The 19,444-nt window shown below is 38.8% G+C and overlaps 1 protein-coding gene across 2 annotated transcripts; it reads left to right on the top strand.

Moving 5' to 3' along the window:
- The first annotated feature begins 257 nt into the window (after nucleotides 1-257).
- LOC122973562 (equilibrative nucleoside transporter 2) lies at nucleotides 258-18,922 on the top strand. 2 transcript variants are annotated; one of them, XM_044341193.1, is made up of 14 exons: nucleotides 258-458; nucleotides 1,110-1,229; nucleotides 5,299-5,355; nucleotides 5,805-5,886; nucleotides 8,519-8,661; nucleotides 8,782-8,921; nucleotides 9,036-9,170; nucleotides 9,356-9,453; nucleotides 9,789-9,855; nucleotides 12,907-13,097; nucleotides 13,207-13,309; nucleotides 13,422-13,507; nucleotides 15,200-15,399; nucleotides 16,824-18,922. In XM_044341193.1, exons 3-14 carry the CDS (start codon nucleotides 5,324-5,326, stop codon nucleotides 16,933-16,935), a joined length of 1,389 nt encoding a protein of 462 aa, XP_044197128.1. In that variant the 5' UTR covers nucleotides 258-458; nucleotides 1,110-1,229; nucleotides 5,299-5,323; the 3' UTR covers nucleotides 16,936-18,922. The 2 variants fall into 2 exon arrangements, with proteins under 2 accessions (XP_044197128.1, XP_044197127.1); XM_044341192.1 differs by lacking the exon at nucleotides 1,110-1,229 and having other exon boundaries at nucleotides 259-458.
- The last annotated feature ends 522 nt before the right edge of the window (nucleotides 18,923-19,444 follow it).

Raw genomic sequence — 19,444 nt, 5'->3', positions numbered from 1 at the left:
TAGCATAACATGGAAATACTCAGTTAAAGAATTAAGCAAGTGTTTCCAACCAATTTACACACCTCACAACATCTCATCTGTAGGTTGTTGTGTACAATCATACAGAGTGGGGAAGGGGCTGTTTTGCCCGCCAGTCTTCTGTCAGATGCCCGCGAAGACGAAACATAATGTGACGAAACACATGTTTAACAGGGCACCGGAAGTACTACCTTTTTTTGTGGAGGTTCCGTAACGTGTAGCAGCCTATACTAGCTGACAGTTAGAAAAAGCGTACAGAGCCATGAACTACCGTAGCCATTTGTATATCCTGCCGCCACGTGCATGAACGACGAACACACACATCGGTTAAAATTAGTCTCCCAGTGAATCATATTGGACCGTTTGGATATGTTTAAATTACTTGAATCGACGGTGGGAGCATTATGAAAATACAGTGACGAGACCAGCATTTTTCCAAGGTGAGTCTGTCACATTCCTACATCACGTTAGCTAGCACTCATGTTAATAGATGGCAACATTGTGTTTTATATGGAAATGTTTTAGTCGTTTTTTAAGGAAGAAGTGGTGTTTACGTCACTGTCGGTTGAGTGATGAAACAAAAAAGCGTCTCTGGTTTGCTCCTCTGTCTCTTGCAGACTTGAAATATGGATGTCATTGATTGTAAAATACCATTTACTAACTTACAGGGTTTTTAAAATTAACACCAGATTGTATATGTTATCAATAGTTTCATTCAGTAATAGTTTTGTAATATAATACCATAACAAGTGTATCGTTAAGTTAGCTATGTCCTGATAAAACATGGTTCCACATGGTTTAATGAAGATAATATTTTACGACATTTCCTTGAATATGATTTTGCCATTCACATTTAATTATATGGTGTTTAACCACAGCTGTTAGGGACGCAGTTGCCCGGGAAAAATCAGTCTGTTTTGTCTTAAATAACCTACACAGTGAAACAATTAAATCACTCTATTTGGCGTTACAGTACGCCTGTTTGGACCAATACATCTATTGTTTGGATCTACATTGTAGGCTACACTTTACTCAACAGCAGGGAATTGATACTGTTCCTATTTACTACACATGTATTTTCCTGGTGTTAGGAGCGATATGGTCCCTGCCACAGATGAACACATGTTCTGTGCGACTCAGTCTGGATTATGGAAGGGAGCCTTAATCTCTTGTGACTCAGGAGTGAAACACAGCTTTTTAAGGGTTAACAGGTAAGGCGAGGAACTGTTTATCACTGGGAACACAAGCAGCAAGTAGAAGGTACCGAGGTCTTGATACATAGATTTGTAATACATTTTTTTTTGTTACATGTCCACTTTCTGTTAACCTTCCTTGACCACTTCTACTTTAAAGGATAGGTTTTCAATTTGCAATGGTCAGGTGCTCATATGAACATAGGAACAGGTTTTTTCTTGCTGTAATCATTCCTCCTGTTCATACTATCTGTTAAAATATCAGTTCTTGATGTGCTTTCAATGTAAATGAAAATGCACAGTCCTCTGTTTGTGCAAAAAAAAGTATTCAAGTTTATCTAAAGCTTACATGAGGCTTCAGCCTTCCAAATCAGTAAACTTAAGTGCAGTCGTTTTACTACTATCCTTTCATTGCTGCTCAACAGGGAAACACTCAGAGGGAATGTTATACTAAAAAGACTTAAACTTTCAATTGACTTGACTAATTTGAACGTATGAGGATTCATGTAAGTTTTAGATGAACTTTTGAATATATTTTTGCACAACACTAGAGCTGAAAGCACATTAAGAATGGATCTTCTAAAAGTCAGGAGGAATCATTACAGCAAGCAAAGCCTGTTTCATTGGTCCTTATGGGCACCTGACTGTTGTTTACGACACTTATAGATAATTGTGAACCTATCCTTTACTGAACTATGGCTGTTTTTATTAATTTCCCATAATATCTTTGACAATTTCCCAATTCTAACCTTTTCATAGTCAAATATTGCCATTTTAAATGTATAGACTCACAAGCAGCCGCCTGTTGGTCTCTGGAAGTTGTGATAAAGGGTGTGAGCGTGTGTGTAGACAGAAGATTTAGCATGGATAATTGTTCAGCAAGGCCTGGCTCAAAAAGTGACAGCTACCAGTGAGATGCCTCTGCAGTAATATTACAATACAAACAACTGTACAGGGAGTATTGGAGAAAAAACTAAAATAATCACAAAAACACAAGCAGAAATAAAACTGTACAGTGTAAAAGATGCATAATACAGAAATTAAGAGAGAAAAATAAATAAGTATAACTTTAAAAAGGGAATAAGCAATGTTCAAACCACTTTAAATCATTTAGCTATGTTGTCCATAATGTTTTTCAAGAAATGAGATGTCTTTAAAGCTTTTTTTATTTTGAGATACTCTACAGACAGAATCAAAGAATGTCTGAAGATCAACTTAAAACAAGTTTTTGTTTGGAAGAAACTAAAGAAATCTGGCTTTGTGAATATGGTGTTTGTTTCTGCAGTCTTCATGTTGCTCCCCTGCATCTTAACACGGGAGGAACAGTTTGATATACTGTCAGTGGAAACACCCACCAAAAACAGGCTCTTTTAAGAGAGAGTGATTTCTGGCACTGAAAAAAATAGCTGTGCGTATGTTACTTAAGCAAATGACTCTGCATTGGAAAGTACAAATTAGAGTGGGTTGAGCAAGATTGAATGAAAGAAGTTGGCTGTCTGGAGACAAATGAGCATTTTGTGTGTCTCTTTTCATTATGGAAAAATCCTTAATGAAAAGAGACACACAAATAGTGTTTCTGCATTTTCAGCCTTGTGTTTTGGTTGCTGTTTATGCTTCATGCTTTCCCATCTCTCACCTAAATACCTTCCTAGGAGCCCTCAAGCTAAACAACCACTGTCTGCTGCACAGCAGTGGTGTCATTACACCTACTGTTTATGCTGACAAAAACCCTTAAACTATAATTAATATGACTTTAACAGAGATTGTCCCCACATTAAAGATTCTGTGTGTAAACATTTCTTTAGAGATGCTGCATTTGAAGTGGATCAACATCTGAAGAGTGTAATGAGTTAGGTGCCTACAAATGCAAATGTGTTTTATAAAATCCCACTTCAGAGTTTTCTCACGTTTAGCGTGTTTGTCTCAATGACGTGGGAGTTGTCTTTCACATGAAACAATGAGGCTACTTATCCTGTCTGCCCTGTACATGTTGCTAGTGATGGGGGGGGGGGGGGGGGGGGGGGTGGAAAGAAAGAATGTGAATGAGTAAAGATTTGTACGATTCAATGCTGGGAGAAGTTCTGCCTTTTTTAAAATGTAAGTTTCATTCTTAGCCCTGTTCCTTTTTTGTTTCCATTGTTTTTACAAGCCAGAGCTAATGTGAGGCTTCAGCAGTCTGAGTTAGGCAAATCAAGGGGTTATCTTCCAAAGTTACAGACTGACTTGAAAAACCATGAACCTATCGTACAACAAGTTCACACACAGTTATTTTGTAGTTACAAAAATTTGGTGACAAAGATCTGTACACTATTGATAGTAATCATTTTATGTCCAAAAGATTGATTACTTTCGTACTAATCGTGAGGAACCACTCACCTACAAATCCAGTTAAAAATGCGACTTAAATGTAGTGCAACTGTGTTTCATAAGGACGGACACTTCTGGTCATAAACATATTTTAAGTAGCTTATATCAGGCTCTGAGTGGAATTATACCAGCTGACATTCGTGTTGTCACAGTTAACCCGTGAGGAACTTTTGTTACTGTTTTTGTCTGTTTTTTCCACAACCTCATATTTTAAAAATGCACAGAATGACGTCTGAGACCAAAGCAAATAACAAATCAGTATAAATAACTAGAGTGGTTTGACTGGTTTCAATTAGAGACAGAATGTTTCTGGCCAGAACACAGACTGCACAGAGGACACTATGATATTAACTCTCCAACTCTTGCCCTTCATGCTGTTTTCCTTTCATTTTTTTTCAGAGGAATAGAGCTTTTAATAGGAGAGCTTTGAAGCAGCAAGCAGTCAGTTATAATTAAATTGTAGCCAAACACTGTTACTGTCTTATCCTTTCCCATTATGTTTATCACTTTCATAATCTGTGTTCAATATAAAAATACTCCTAACACATACTTTGATTTTTCTGTGAGGTATGTCCACATCATTTTAGTCCATGATTTACTTGCTGGCTCTGATTAGTTCTGCTCTGTTGCCTAAAACATGCTTTCAAGTTAGATTGTAATGACTTTTGACCAAGCTGATTACTTGTCAAGGGGAAGAAAAAACGTGTCCAGTCAAGTAATGAGTTGCTATTTCACCTGGGAGAAAACAGGCTTTTATTTTAGCTTAGTTACAGTCAGAGGCAAAGCTCCACAGTGCACTAACCCTGTGATCCATGGACATTCACCGTCTGAGTGATGTTGACTTAACTGAATTGTGAGTATGTGCTATTGTAATGCCCTCTAAGAATGACGCAGCTGTTTTTTGTATCCGGTTACCAACGTCTGTGCTACACCTGCTTTTGTAGAAACACTGGTGTCGATTGGCAAGTTTAGTGAAGTAGTCCTGTAACCAAACGCTGACAAACAAATGGAAACCAAAAACCTTTGTGCAAAACAAAACAGTGGAGTCAGTGAAAAAAAAGGAGGTGGTTAGATCACATCCTCCTCCTGTATTTTTAGGAATTAGTGCTGACTCCTAAAGTAGGACAAATGTGAGTCGAGCTCCATTATTTGTCTAGTTAGATCCTCCCAACAAGTCAAAACAAGCAGAGCAGCAATACCCTATACTGCCAGTGGCAATGTTGTTAGTGGAGGAAAAAGCTTTGCCAGTTAGTGAGTCAAAAACACAAAGAAGCGAACTATCAGATTCTTGACTAATGTACACATTAAAGAGGAACCGAGTTTGTTCCCAGCCTTAGGGTGCTGGTTCCAGTGTCAAAGCTTCAGCGGAAAATCATTGATACTGCACTTAGTCAGGTCATTTGATTGGACATATAGTAGACTCCTGCCATGTGTAGTGGCATATTCACGTTAAACTACACGTTGTTGTAGTAATTAGTTCATTCTATTGCTCTTCTTTATCTGACATCCATGATTCTCCAACACATCACACCACTGTAGCTACTCTAGTGCTTCTTTGGAGGCAGGTTTGGACAGCCCCTCGCAGCCTCTTGCCAGAATGTAAATGGATTCCTGCGTGACTAAGTAGGAAAACCTTGGCAGAAGAGTGTCTAGAAAACAAAATACATGCTCCGTAATCTTTGGAGGTGCAGCTGACTTTTCCTCCCTTCTGTTGTTGTAGTTTCACTTGAACCTCCTACATCAGGATGAAGAGATGCAGAGACGCTCCTCCGGACCGGTGAGTTGAACTGGAAACAATGAAATGGAAACAAGAAACTCTCACTTCCCAATATTTACTCTCAACCACAGTTTCTCTCGACCACAGCTTCTGTGTAGTTTCTGAAACAGGTTGTTGCTAACAGGCAATGATGTGACAATTGAAATGATTTTCATTTTCTTAAAACCCAACACCAGATTAAAAACTCTGGTATACTGTGTACTCTGGTTCCTGTGTGTATGAAGGCAATTTGAATCCAGCTCAATGGCGGACTCCACCACAACTGAAAACTATTATCTAGAGGTATCTACAGAAAGAAAATACATCAAATGGCTGTTGCTGAAAAATTTCTGACCATAAATAGTATCTCCAGGATTATAACTTCAAGTTCCATCAATTTTAAGTAGGCAGCACCTAGTTGTATACTGGTAACCCTTTTTCAAACAACACCCGTTACTTCTCACCTACAGGGGCTGCTTGGTGGGAATAATATTCTTCATTCTGGGCCTGGGAACGCTGCTACCATGGAACTTCTTCATGACTGCTTCATTGGTAAAAACATGGCAATTACTTCCATCAGAGGCTTCTGACACATTATCTGCTCCTCTGCTGAAGTGTTTTAGTGCATTAAAACCTATAAACTCAATAAGATGGTAATATTTCATAATTTTCCAGTCAGATCTTTGTAAAAGCCTTTTATCTGAAGCCTTTTATGCTGGACGGATGTCAGTGGTCTTAGTGGGAAATTAACAGTGTTTATGGACAGAAAGCTGTTTACATCATTAAAGAAAATGTCTAGTGGATCTACAGAATGAAACTAAGGTAAACACGATGGATTGGATCAGTCAAATTGGCATTATGTAGCGAGTGGTTTAAGTGATTTGTAGATGTCTTGCATGTTCTGCAGTCTGTGTGTAGGGTATTAAAATGTCATGACCCATAGGAACCCATAAATCCACACAGTCTGTCATATGACTTTAACCATGTGGGTTACTGCATGTGTACACATGTGAAACTTCTTATCACACACGTTACCTGCATCTCTTCCAGTGCCTTGCGAGCACTTCGATTCCTGCTGAAAGCATTTACTCTTCAGTCAGAGCGATTTTCAGCTGCTTGCTGATACTGAGAGCACAGAGTTGTAAGAGTGACCAGCATCACAACAGTTTGCCTCAAGCAACAACCCAAAAGAGAGCTGTATTATTAGTGGTATTGTGATGTGTTATCTTCACTAGATTATCTGGAGCTCTGTTCTAATCAGCCACCCACACAGCCTCTATCATGAAAATGTTGCTTAATGTTGACAGAAGGCCAGTGTAATGAGTGCCAGAGAGCCATGTACCAATGTGTGTATGTACCAGTTTCTTGGCTGCTAATGAATAATAAGTCAGATTGTAAGATTAGTATTCCTCTTAGCTGCAGTTAGGGCTGGATGATATGGACAGAATCAAATATCGCAATATTTTTGACCAAATACCATGATATCGATATTGCAATAATATTGTAGGGATGACTGTGAGTGCTTTCACAAAATATTTACACAATGAGTTTAGATTTTTGATTATCATCAGTAATGTGGATGTAATGAGTAAGTGGATAAAGGAAAAGACAGCACTTGCCATATTATGATATTACGATATCCAAAATCTAAGATGATATCTAGTCTCATATCACAGTATCGATATAATATTGATATATTAACCAGCCCTAGCTACAGTGCCTTCATCTCCTTTGTGGATACTTTACAGCAACATTACAAGTTTGGATTATTTTATTATTGCTTGATTGCATATTACATTATCATTATAGCACATACAAGGATACAGTGCTAGAGGACTGGCTTTAAGTTGGGCTACATTAAAGCTGCATTAGTTGTTGTTTTTTTTTTCTTTTGGGCCTCTTTTGTCTTTTTCAGATTGCAGGCAAATCAGATTTCTTTCTCAAATCAGATCTTTAAGACAGACTGTCCACATTGTTATTTGCAAGTGACCAGATTGGATTTGTGTGTCCAGACATCACCAACCTATCTGCATGTGTTGCTGTGGTAACGACATAGGCATCAGTAACTACGTACGTTGGTGATGCGGGTTTCCAATGTGGAAGCCTGAGAAATGAGATCCATCATTCCCCCAAAGTGCCAGCAGACCTTATTTTAGTTGTCTGTCCATGGACTGTTGTTCTCTGTGTCGTCCTCCATACTGCTCTGCTAGTAGCAGCATGGATTCTGCTCAGCCACTCTGATGCACCTCTGTCACTCTGGATTTGACGTTGTCATCGTGTGTCGCATTGCGAGTGATGCAAAAGACACTTTGAAATCCGATTGGAGCAGCTGAGTGTCCAGACTGAGACACGTCTGTAGAAATCTGATTAGAATCGCATTTCAAACAACCTCTAAATGTGGCTTGGATCCAATTTGCAAAATTCACATTTCATGTGGTTTTTTGCTCTCCAGACTTTTTAAAATCAATCTGGATACAATCTCAGTGTGCCAAAAAAGGATTTGGGCTGACAGTCTAAATAAGGCGTTAGGGACAAGCTATAAATACAACTTTGATATATTCCTGCATCAGGAAACGGGGTTGATGAGTGGTGAGAGTGAACTAAAACAGTAAAGTTGAGGATCGTAAAAACCAAATAATGAGTTGAAAGACACTAAAACTCCCCATTGATCTGAGGGGTACTGCAGAGTCGGGTGACAATTCTCTGTGGGTTCATCACTCTGAGTGACTCCTCATGTTACACACAGTCATTTGACCCATTTTAAATATAAAAAAAAATGATTAGTGGTAGCTTTAAAGTTATATACTTTATTGTCTAAGAGATGGAAAATGTAGAAGTATATTTTTCTCGCACATGACAAGGATTCTGGGAGTTGTGTTGAGTTCGACAGGAATATGTGAATGTCTTTATGTGGAGGCAAGTTCTCCAAATAATAAAACTTTCTTCTGCTGGTGAGCTGAGCAGAATCAGTTTTCTCAAACAATGTAAACTGGTTGTCTCAAAGAAGTAAGAAAAGTTGTCCTGAGAATTTTAACATTTGAAAGAGATTGATTGATCATAATATTGATTGATTTATTTACTTCATTTTCCATCACTGGTTAATGTAGTGTACATGTAAATGAAATGGAAGCATGCAGGATAACTCAACAATGTAATGTCTGTCTTGCTTCCTCTGGGTTTGTAGTATTTCCAAGGGCGCCTAAACAAAACAGAATGGAACAATGGCACAGCAGTCCAAAAAGAGTACTACTTCAACAACTGGATGACCCTGCTGTCCCAGCTGCCCCTGCTGCTCTTCACTCTGCTCAACTCCATCCTCTACCAGAGGTAGCTCATTTTAACCCTGACTGATTTAAATCAGCCTAAATAGAGAGGATTTCTGACTGAAGTGTCAATTTTATACAGCTTCAAATATTTGCAGTGATAATGCTGATGTTTGTGTTTCAGGATATCGGAGGCAATGCGCGTTGCAGGAAGCCTGGTTTTTATGCTGTTGCTCTTCATCCTCACAGCAGTGCTGGTCAAAGTGCCCATGGAGGAAGACCGCTTCTTCTCCGTCACCATGGCTACTATCTGGTTCATCAACTGTAAGTCAGAGTTACTGAGTGTGTGTGTGAGAGGAAGTCTGATAGTGACAGATAAAGGTGAGCATGTGTGTCTAAGTGATAAAATGTCACATTTAATGAGCTCTCCTCTCCCAGCGTTCGGTGCCGTGCTTCAAGGCAGTCTGTTTGGTCTGGTGGGACTGCTGCCTCAGAAGTACAGTGCCATCTTCATGAGCGGCCAGGGCCTCGCGGGGACCTTCGCTGCCATCGCCATGCTGCTAGCCATAGCCAGTGAGCCCACCCACACTCACACACAAAACACCACTAGTGGGTGCCTAATCCCTCAGTTGCCTAGTAACAAAGGACGTTCAAAATGGATCTAGAGCTAGTCAAATGCAGCATGACACCACACTGTGCTCCATTTCAGAGGACACAAATCATTAGAGTTCTTAGTTACTTGTGTGTTTGTCTCTCAGGTGAAGCAGACTCTGAGACGGCAGCGTTGGGTTACTTCATCACGCCATGTGTGGGGACCCTGTTGACACTCTTCAGCTACCTGCTCCTGTCCCGCCTGGTCAGCTCTGCATGACTACATTACCCACAATCCAATCAAACTAAATAGCATTTTAAACCTAGCAATATTAGCACATTGTTAAAAAAGGTTGCAATAATCAAATCTTCAAAAGTGAAACAGGCGCCTCTTGGTGGCATATAGAGTTGCCAAAGTATAAAACTGTCTTAAATTGAATTTAAATTAAATGTGGATTAAATTGTTCACTTTTATCTAAGCAGGAAAATATTGCACATACTTACATACTACTACTACTACTAGAATCCCATTTGACTCTATCTTAGTCTAAACATGTATACAGAGGTATTTATTTTGTGCTTTCTGGTGATTCCACACAGGACTTTGCTCAGTATTATCTTGACAAAAACAACAAATACGAGGTGGGCACCACAGAACCCCTGACAGGTGAGATTTAGGCTTCAACAAACTCCTTTTCATGCCTGCTGATTTAATGTAATTTGTCTTCAAGTTGGCATCACAGGGACACTGTAAATTTAGCATTTCTCCTCATTCTGAAGTGCAAGCTCTTTAACACTGGTAGAATTAAGATCATCAAGCATTTGCCTGAGCGAGTGAACCTCTGCTGGTTTTTCTACTGAGTTCATGATTCTGTGCTTCATAGTCTGGCTGAATGAAATCAGTTCAGGGGAACATTATCTTGTTAAGTCAGTTTACCCACTGTTTATTCAATTAGAGTCCTGGCAGTGCCTAGACAAAGACTGAGCCTGTTAGACACACAGAGGCCCACACACACACTCACACTCTTTGTCAGTGTTTTTCATGAATGTTAAAAAGCCCAAAGTGGCGCACTTACTCAAATCATTGACTAAACCAGACACCATATTTGAAATATTTCCTTCAAGCACATATGAGCATAAGAGCATGAGCATGAACAATGAGGATTTTTACTTGTAAATGGCACAGTGGAAGTCATTTGTTCAGTGCTGCTTGAAAGTATTTGAACCCCTTATAATTTGCTATATATCTGCATAGATATGACCTAAAACATGATCAGATTTCCATTCAAGTCCTAAAACTTGATAAAGAGACATCAGCTAAACAAGTGAGACAAAAACCGTACTCTTGTTCATTTATTTATTGAGGAAAATGATCCACCGTTACACATTTGTGCGTGGCAAAAGTATGTGAACCTCTAGGATTATCAATTTATTTGAAGGGGAAATCCACCAGTCGATTGTCAGGCAGATTGTGTACAAATTGAAGACATCCAACACCATTGTTACCCTGCCCAGGAGTGGTCGAACAACAAAAATCACATCAAGAGCAAGGTGTGTAATAGTCTGGGAGGCCACAAGAAACCCCAGGGTAACGTCTAGGAAACTAAAGGAATCTCTTGCAGTGGCTACAGTCAATGTTCATGAGTCCATCATCAGGAGAACATTGAACATCAATGGTGTGCATTGTAGAGTTGCAAGGAACAAAGCCACTTCTCTCCAAATAGGACATTGCTGCCTACTATAGTACGCTCAAGACCACGTGGATAAGCCAGTAGGTGATTGGAAAAATGTTCTGTGGATGGATGAGACCAAAATTGAACTTTTTGGCTTGAATGAGAAGCGTTATTTTTGGTGAGGAGCAAACACTACATTCCAGCATAAGAACCTTAACCCATCTGTGAAACATGGTGGTGGTAGTATCATGGTTTGGGCCTGTTTTGCTGCTCCTGAACCAGGACGGCTTGCAATCATTGATAGAACTGAGTTCTCAGTTTTGCCAGCACATTCTACAGCAAGATGTCAAGGTATCCGTCTATGAACTGAAACTCAACAGAAAGCAGGTCATGCAGTAAGACAATGACCCTAAACACACAAGTCGTTCTAGCAAAGAATGGTTAGAGCAGAAGAAAGATAATGTTTTGGAATAGCCGAGTCAAAGTCCTGACTTTAATCCTAAAGAAATGCTGTGGAAGGACCCGAAGCATGTGAACTTAGCACAAAAAGTAAGGAAATTTGTGTTTGGTAGATATTTTTTTGTTGTAACAATGCTTCTTGGCAATAAATCTTATACCGTTGAAAAGCCAGTTTATTTCCCTTTTTAAATGGTGCCACATTTGCAAGGAACATGCATTTGTGGGATGAGCAGCAGAGCTGAGTATGTGGGTTGCGCCCATGAAAAATTTGCCAAATCTTCTCTGCCAATGCCAAACAGCTTATTTTGCTGTTGCTATTGATTCTTGTTTTGAGCCTCATTGGTACCTGATTGGCAGGAACCTGAACCTGAACATGTGGAGGAATGTGATGTTCAGCGATGAGTCCACATTTTGCCTACGACAGTTGGATTGTAGGGTCAAAGTGTGGAGAACGCTATGCTGATTGATGCACTGATAGAGTAACATCTTTTGGTGGAGGCAGTGTGATGGTGTGGGGTGGCATCTCCCTCACTGGAAAAGAGGCTTGTCATCATTGGAGGTAATCTCAATGCAGAGAGATAACGAGATGAGATTCTGCAACCAGTGGCAATCCCATTTCTCCACAGTCTGGGACCGTACTCTGTCCTCCAAGATGACAACGCTCGCCCCCACAGAGCGGGGTTTATCAGAGACTACCTCCAGAATTTGGGAGTGGAGAGGATGGAATGGCCTGCCAGCAGTCGTGACCTCAATCCCATTGAACACTTGTGGGATCAGCTTGGGTGTGCTGTTAGTGCCAGAGTGAACAACACAACCACGTTGGCTGACTTGCGACAAATGCGGAGGTGCCAGACTGTTGTAGCTTTGTATGGTTCTTCCACATGCTGCTGAGGCTCCTGTTTCTTAAATGAATAAATTGTTAATTTGCCAATATGTCTTGTTTCTTCAAACTTCAATCACCAAACACCAAACAAGAGTCAATGGCAGAATAACCTATTTGGCAATTTTTTCATGGGCGCAACCCACATACTCAGCTCTGCTGCTCATCCCACAAATGCATGTTCCTTACAAATGTGGCATCATTTAAAAGGGAAATAAACAGGCTTTCCAGCAGTATAAGATTTATTGCCAAGAAACATTGTTACAACAAAGAAATAATCTACCAAACACAAATTTCCTTACTTATTGTGCTAAGTTTAGTTCATGCAAAGAGGCCCACCAACATCCCTGAGTTGAGGCTGTTCTGTAAGGAGGAATGAGCTAAAATTCCTCCGAGCTGATGTGCAGGGCTGATAAACAGTTACTGGAAATGTTTAGTTGTTATTGCTGCAAAGGGGGGTCACACCAATTACCTAAAGCAAGGGTTCACATACTTTTGCCTCACACAAATATGGAAGATTGGATAATTTTCCTCAATAAATAAATGAAAAGGTTTTTTGTCTCATTTGTTTAATTGGGTTCCCTTCATCTAGTTTTAGGACTTGTGTAAATTTCTGATCATGTTTTAGGTCATATTCATGTAGAAATACAGAACATTCTAAAGGTTTCACAAACTTTCAAGCAGCACTGTATATATTCAACTACAGAGAGCAGCACAGTGGAAAACGGTAAGCTGAACGGCCATGCTAATGGCTCCGTGCCCAGCAGCACAACCAATGACAGCAGTCCAGCCGAGGCAGAGGTCAACAGTCCAGATGGGACCAAGCAGGCCTTCCTGTCACTGGAGCAGGTCGAGAGGGGACAAGCCAAGGCCTCGGTCATAGAGGTCTTTAAAAAGGTAAACCCAAATGTTGTGTGATGTGTTAGTTGTGACTGACTTGAGAACTACTTGAGAAAAAAAGCAGTTTAAAGTGTTTTAAAAAGTTTTCTTTTCCTTTCATTTTAAGATCTGGGTGATGGCGTTCTGCGTGACATTTGTGTTCACAGTCACTCTGTCAGTCTTCCCTGCTGTCACAGCAGATGTCAGAACATCTTTCCCAGGAAAATGGGGTATGACGGAGTCAGTTAGTTCACCTCACTGATTAGATCTCTGCTGCCTTTAACACACTTACTGAAGTCTGGTGTAATATCCTATTCATCTTGTTGGTTATTCTCTCCTCAGAGCGCTTCTTTATCTCAGTGTGCTGCTTCTTGATTTTCAACATTAATGACTGGCTTGGTCGGACAATTACCACCTTGATACGTTGGGTGAGTATTTGATTTTCATTAGATTTTTTTGTTTTGGTTTTTTAACATAGTAGTGCAATGTCTCTCCTGCATTCTGTTTGCTGCCACAGAAACTGATCATTTGTTGATGTGATTAATGTACATGACTTAATTTCCTGAAATATTAAAAATTTTCAGACATCATAACCAAACTACACTGTAATATTGTTCCTGCCCAGGCCTGCATTGTATTACAGCACTTGTTTGCTTCATTTACATTTACCCTCCAGTGTAATAATCTATCCAGTTTGACAGCACATGCCTGATAACTAATGCAAAAGTAATGTATAACCAGCACAAGAGAGAGCACAGAGCAGTTAGAAGACTGAGTTTCACCTACGTCAGTTATGACAAATATTTATACTGCATGAAGATTTGTAAAGTGATAATTTGGTGTGTATCACTTCCTGCTATAATTTTCTGTAGCAACTTTATACAGTGTTACTTAAGTAACACTTACAGAAAGTAAGCACAGTTTGGGTTTAGGATGGATTTCTGCAGCCATATTCAGAGGATTTTGCATTTTCCATTTTGCATATGGAAAAAGGGAATTTGACATGGTCTACCACAGTGAGGGTTTTATGTGTTTTTGCTTTGAGAATGATTTTCTTCCTTGTTCAATGTGAACACTTTTTAGAGGCCTGAAAAGGAAAATTATCCAGTAATTTACAAGTTAATTATAGTTTGTTGTAGGAAAAAGTTTTTTTTTCCTGCTTTGATTTCTTTATAATATGGAAGCCCGTTATTATTATTATTATTATTATTATCATCATCATCATCAGTGTTAGTGTTTGTTTTTTTTTCTCCCAACTAGGACTCATATTTCATAATTATACATTTTATACATTATTTATACATTATTTTCTACATTTACTAAGTATACAGTGTTCTATTGCTACATCAATATAGTAGATCCTAATCTAATGAATTTTCTGGAAAATCATTTGAGAACTGTTTATTTATTAAATAACAGACAGAAATGTCAGTTTCATTAAATTGAGTAAATTAAATACGTGACTATTACTTCATCCCATTGATGCAAAAAATCATTTAAAAATTCAATATTGTCATGAAGCAGTAATGCTCGCTGGACATTGGCTTAATTTGCTTAAGACACCCACAGATATGAAATCCAATCCAAGGTGAGAGCAGTCATTGAACTGCTGGAGCGAACGTGACTCAGTGACTGAGTCCTTACTGGAAATGACCTCCCTCCTCCTCCACTGGAACAATAATAATGGAATATTAAACACTGGCTGCTGGGCATGCAGTGATAGGGGACTTGGCTCTGGCTCTGGTAGTTACTCTGTCAGTTGCTTGCACCACATTTGTGTTGTTTTCCTGTGCCAGATGGTCCCGTCTCTCCCACACAACTCTTGTTTTCTCAGCTCCCACGCCTACATATGAAAATCCCTGTGGCCCACATCCACACTATCAGACACTCCCTTTCTACTTTCTATCCAACCTCCAACAGAAAATAATTTTTTCCTACACACAGGACTCTTTGTTCTCTTTGTGAGGTGTTGTATGGGAGATACTTTTTTTTTTTTTCTTTTTGTATTTTAATCTCCTACTCATTTGTTTTAATGTTCTCACCCGTTCCAAATCCACTTGACACTCTACATAATCTCATTTCTCTCCCCTGATTCCCTCTGTCTCTGTCTCTCTCTCCAGCCTCGTAAGGAGTCCCGTTTGTTCCCGGTGCTGGTTGTCTCCAGGGTGGTGTTCATTCCTCTGCTGATGCTCTGCAATGTCCAGAGTCGCTCCTTCCTTCCTGTTTACTTCGCCCACGACGGTGCTTTCGCTGCCATCATGGTTCTTTTCTCTCTGTCCAGCGGATACTTCGTCTGTCTCTCCATGTCCTACGCACCACAGTGAGTCCAAACACGTTGGTCACTCACACTGAGTACATGTGACAATAAAGCCAGTGTAAATATCACTGCTTAATGAGAACTGCAGCAACAGTCATATCTGTCCACAGCTGTCAGTAGTTAAATACCTGTCTGATATCAGAACAATCAAACCTGTTTAGCAGGAACTGTTACATAATGTTGTTTTACATCTTAACTGACATCAGACTACAGGGTACACTTTCATAAAACACTGTTTTTATGTGTTGTTATTTTGTTAGATTTTGTTAGATTTCATGAAAGAAATGATCAACATTATGTCTTTGACAACATATTTTTGCCCACTGCTCATCATCTGAGTTTTTCTTAAGGTGAGCTAAACAGTGTGTAGTCTAATGCACGCCTGTAAGACCGGTGTGTGGGAGAATCTCATTTACAGAACATTCAAATAATTTTAAGAAAGAGCTGTGTAGACCAATACTGACAGAGGTATAAGTTTGATTCCAGCACACTTTATTATTTCAGACCTTCATTCAGTAGAATGTATTGAGTCAAACAATACTAGCACACCATATATGGTAGATATAAATCTTTACTTAGCAGCACGCCAGCAGCGCCTCCTGCTATTTATACCAGTTAAGGTCAATAAGCTCATCTAATCATAAACAAGCATAGCAGGATTGTGCTACTGTGTGTATACGAACCAAGGAACATAATGTATCATACAGTTGCAAAAAACAAACATGTTGCTAAAAAAAACTATCAAATCAGTCAAAGTAACAAAACCACAATATTAAAAAGGTAAATGATTAGTAAATGTATATAAAACAGGCCTTAAAATCTCATTGTAGTAAAATCAACACTCAAAGCTCATAATTTTGATAACAGCATTAATAGTTACACTCCGTCTCTTGAATGTTTGCACACACATCGTTCTGCACAGTGAAGCTGGAGTTTGTTTGCACGTTCATCTGCTGACGTGCTCTGACTAAATCTCAGTTTAAGGCATGTACCTACCGGCAGGATTTGTGAAATCACAACTAGTTTGGAGCGTGATCACGGTCCAATATGCAAGATTTTTTTAATGGGAGAAGTAGAATTTTTAACTAATTAATTGAACTCTTTGTGGAAAAAAACAAGCAGAGTGATTTTTATGTTTTTCAATCATATGTGGAAAGGTTTTTAAGTATATAGTTTAAAAACGCAGGTCTTGGAGTGTCCTTGAACGCACCATCAAGGTGTGTCCCATGGTAACATAACTTTGACAAACAAAAAAAAAAACTCCAAAGGTGGCTGAATGTTCACTGTGTTGAATCACAGATGTTTAGTGTGTATTTACGTGATATGAAGTGAGAGCAGGGATTTCTGATTTTTGGCTGAGACATCTGAAAGCACCAGACTGGTCTCAGCTTTAAATACTCCATAGCTGACATCTGCTTTCTCATCAGGTTAGTGGAGCCAAAGGATGCTGAGACTGCAGGAGCCCTGATGACCTTCTTCTTGGCTCTGGGTCTGTCCATTGGAGCAGCGCTGTCCTTCCCCTTCCGGGCTCTGGTCTAGTCATACACACTTTGATGGGAATACGTGAATAATGTCAACCTCCTGTTTTCCATTCATCTGTGAAGTGGTGTGTTTGTGTGTGTGTGTGTTACACAGCGTGACAGCCATGATTAGGAAGTTTATGGAGTAGTACCAGTGCCCACACGTCTACAAGGGATCCCTAGCATCACACACACACACACACACACAAACACTTGACAAGATTCCTTTTGGGAGAAGGAGTAAGGGAAGACTGCTCATCATTTTACCTGCTTCTGACCTGAAAACAGAGGTTAGAAAAGGTCTCCTCTCAGTACAGTCAACTTTTTATGTGAACTGTTCATTTTTAGGTTTATTTATGTTTAATTTCCGTTAGTTGTAAGTAGCTTTTTAGGCATTTATCCTCAGATGATCCTATGTAGAAGGGAAACCATAGAAAAACTGACAAGATTGATTTTAAAGAAGAACAGAGGTACGTGTTTCCACCACAACAAAATGAACTTTGTTTACTTGGTCAGGTTTTAATATCAGATTGAGTTTTTTTTCTACTTTGATTGATGGCTTGAATGATTCCTTTTTTGTTAGATTCAGTGTTTTTTGATGGATTTTTCTCCTTTTGAATTATTTTGTATTTTCTAATGAAATAGCTCTATGATAGAGAAGTAGATCAAACAAAAAAAAAAAGTCTTTGTTATATTAAACTGTCGTACTGTAAATATGCAATGGGAAGTAAATGATTTGCCTCAATGGACATTCTTCCCCTCCCAGTCTCCTTCACCAGCGCCAGCAGTCTCTCAAGCATGAATGCTGCTACTGCCATCTGTTGGTCAAACGACTTCAGCTTCATTTCTTTTTACTTTAAAACCTCCGAGTTTAAATATGAAACACTATCAGGACAGTGGGAACTAATGACTGACTTCACAGCAACTGTTGTAACTCTGATGTATATTTCGTGACCTGTCAGAGCTGTGACTACTTCAGTTCACTTTAAAAGCAGTTTAGTGATGCTGTTGTTGTTGTAAATCATGAATATACAATTGAATCATGTGGAAATGGGAGTAAATGTTGAAAAAAGGCACTGAGTAATTCCTCTGTTTAGTATTGTATTGTTATTGCATTTGCCACTTGCTGCCAGTTCTATGCTTCAGTTACTGTTAACATTGGTTTTGTTGATGTATAGAAATTAATTTATTGCCCCAGATTATAGATTTATTTAGTCCCATTATCATTTATGTTGATTGAACTTTGCTCAAGTGTTCATAAGCCTTCATTTTATGCTTAACATTCAAAGTGTGAATGTGTGTGTTTTTTTAATTGTTTATTTCAATGAAACTGTAAATGAAAAGTTTGTAACAAGAGGGGGTAGCAATAATGGGATTTTTTAAAAGCATGACTTGATTTATGCTGCATTCACATGCAGTGGGAATTTTCTTTTACACACATGCATTTTCAAGTCAAAAAAGTACATGGTTTACAGCAAAGAAAATATGGCAATGTGAGCCACAAAAAGAAGGTTTTTTTAGTACCATATTTCCCACAGAATGTAAATGCAGCATCAGTAATGGAGATGTGTGAACTGTGACTTTTTTTTTTTTTTTTACAACAGGATCTTGTGTCCTTTCATACTATACTTCAAGAAGAAGAAGAAACCTTTACAGGTTTAAAGAATTCAAACTTATTGGAAATTCTCCTTTTCTTTCTACTTCTAAGTTTCCTGTCAAAGAATGTAGATTCATTTAAAATGATTGGACATGACAGTTCTCAGGGTTAATGGTGATCAAACCCAGTTTCCAAGGTACATATGGTGTTCACATCATATTAGCTTGACTGTGACCACAGAATTAATATTTCATGTACTCCGTTATATGCAGATCGCATCTATAAAAACAGATGCTGACAGAGCACAGACCACATGTCTCATGACTTGCAGTAAAGGGAATTCATGCTCCTGCATGTTTATAATGTATCTGTAGAGATTTGACTGTCAATAAACGGACGGTTTCAAACAGCTGTGTGTGTTTGTGGCTGTTGGAGATGCTCATTTGCATGAAAGCAGACTACTGTCTGAGGAAGCCTGATTTTTTTTTTTTTTTTTTTTTAATTCTGTCGTTTGTCTGAGCAACAAACAGCTGAAAATAATCTTATTCAGTTTATCTGCATCGATGTGATCAAGAATTTTAAGAGCTTATTGAGAAACATTTACAGTCTGTTGGTGTAATCATCATAATAACATTTTCCCTATAAAGAGTTACATGTACATGTACTATGGGATAGTATGAGCAAAAAGACATTAGCTTAACTAAAACTTTGTTAAAAAAACAAAACTTGGCACTTAGGTATAACATTATAATGAAATTTGAATACTAAATTGTATTAAATATACATGTACTCACTGACTGTGTGTATATGGACTGAAACATCTGTTTTAAATTGGAGTAAATTTACTCAGTTTGCTGGAAATATGATACAATTAAATCTGCTTTATGATGTATTTTGTCAGGTTTCACTTCATAGTTAGAGTATGTTTAAG

This window comes from Thunnus albacares, chromosome 22 (genome assembly GCF_914725855.1).
Source record: "Thunnus albacares chromosome 22, fThuAlb1.1, whole genome shotgun sequence".
NCBI classification, from domain to species: domain Eukaryota; kingdom Metazoa; phylum Chordata; class Actinopteri; order Scombriformes; family Scombridae; genus Thunnus; species Thunnus albacares.
The sequence above is the reverse complement of the archived record's forward strand: the minus strand, read 5'-3'. Positions and strand labels throughout refer to the sequence as shown.

Coding starts and splice junctions, on each gene's coding strand:
- LOC122973562 (XM_044341193.1), top strand. CDS start 5,324: ATGAAGAGATGCAGAGACGCTCCTCCGGACCG. Junction 5,356..5,804: donor AGAGACGCTCCTCCGGACCG/GTGAGTTGAACT, acceptor TCTCACCTACAG/GGGCTGCTTGGTGGGAATAA. Junction 13,098..13,206: donor TCATAGAGGTCTTTAAAAAG/GTAAACCCAAAT, acceptor TTTCATTTTAAG/ATCTGGGTGATGGCGTTCTG.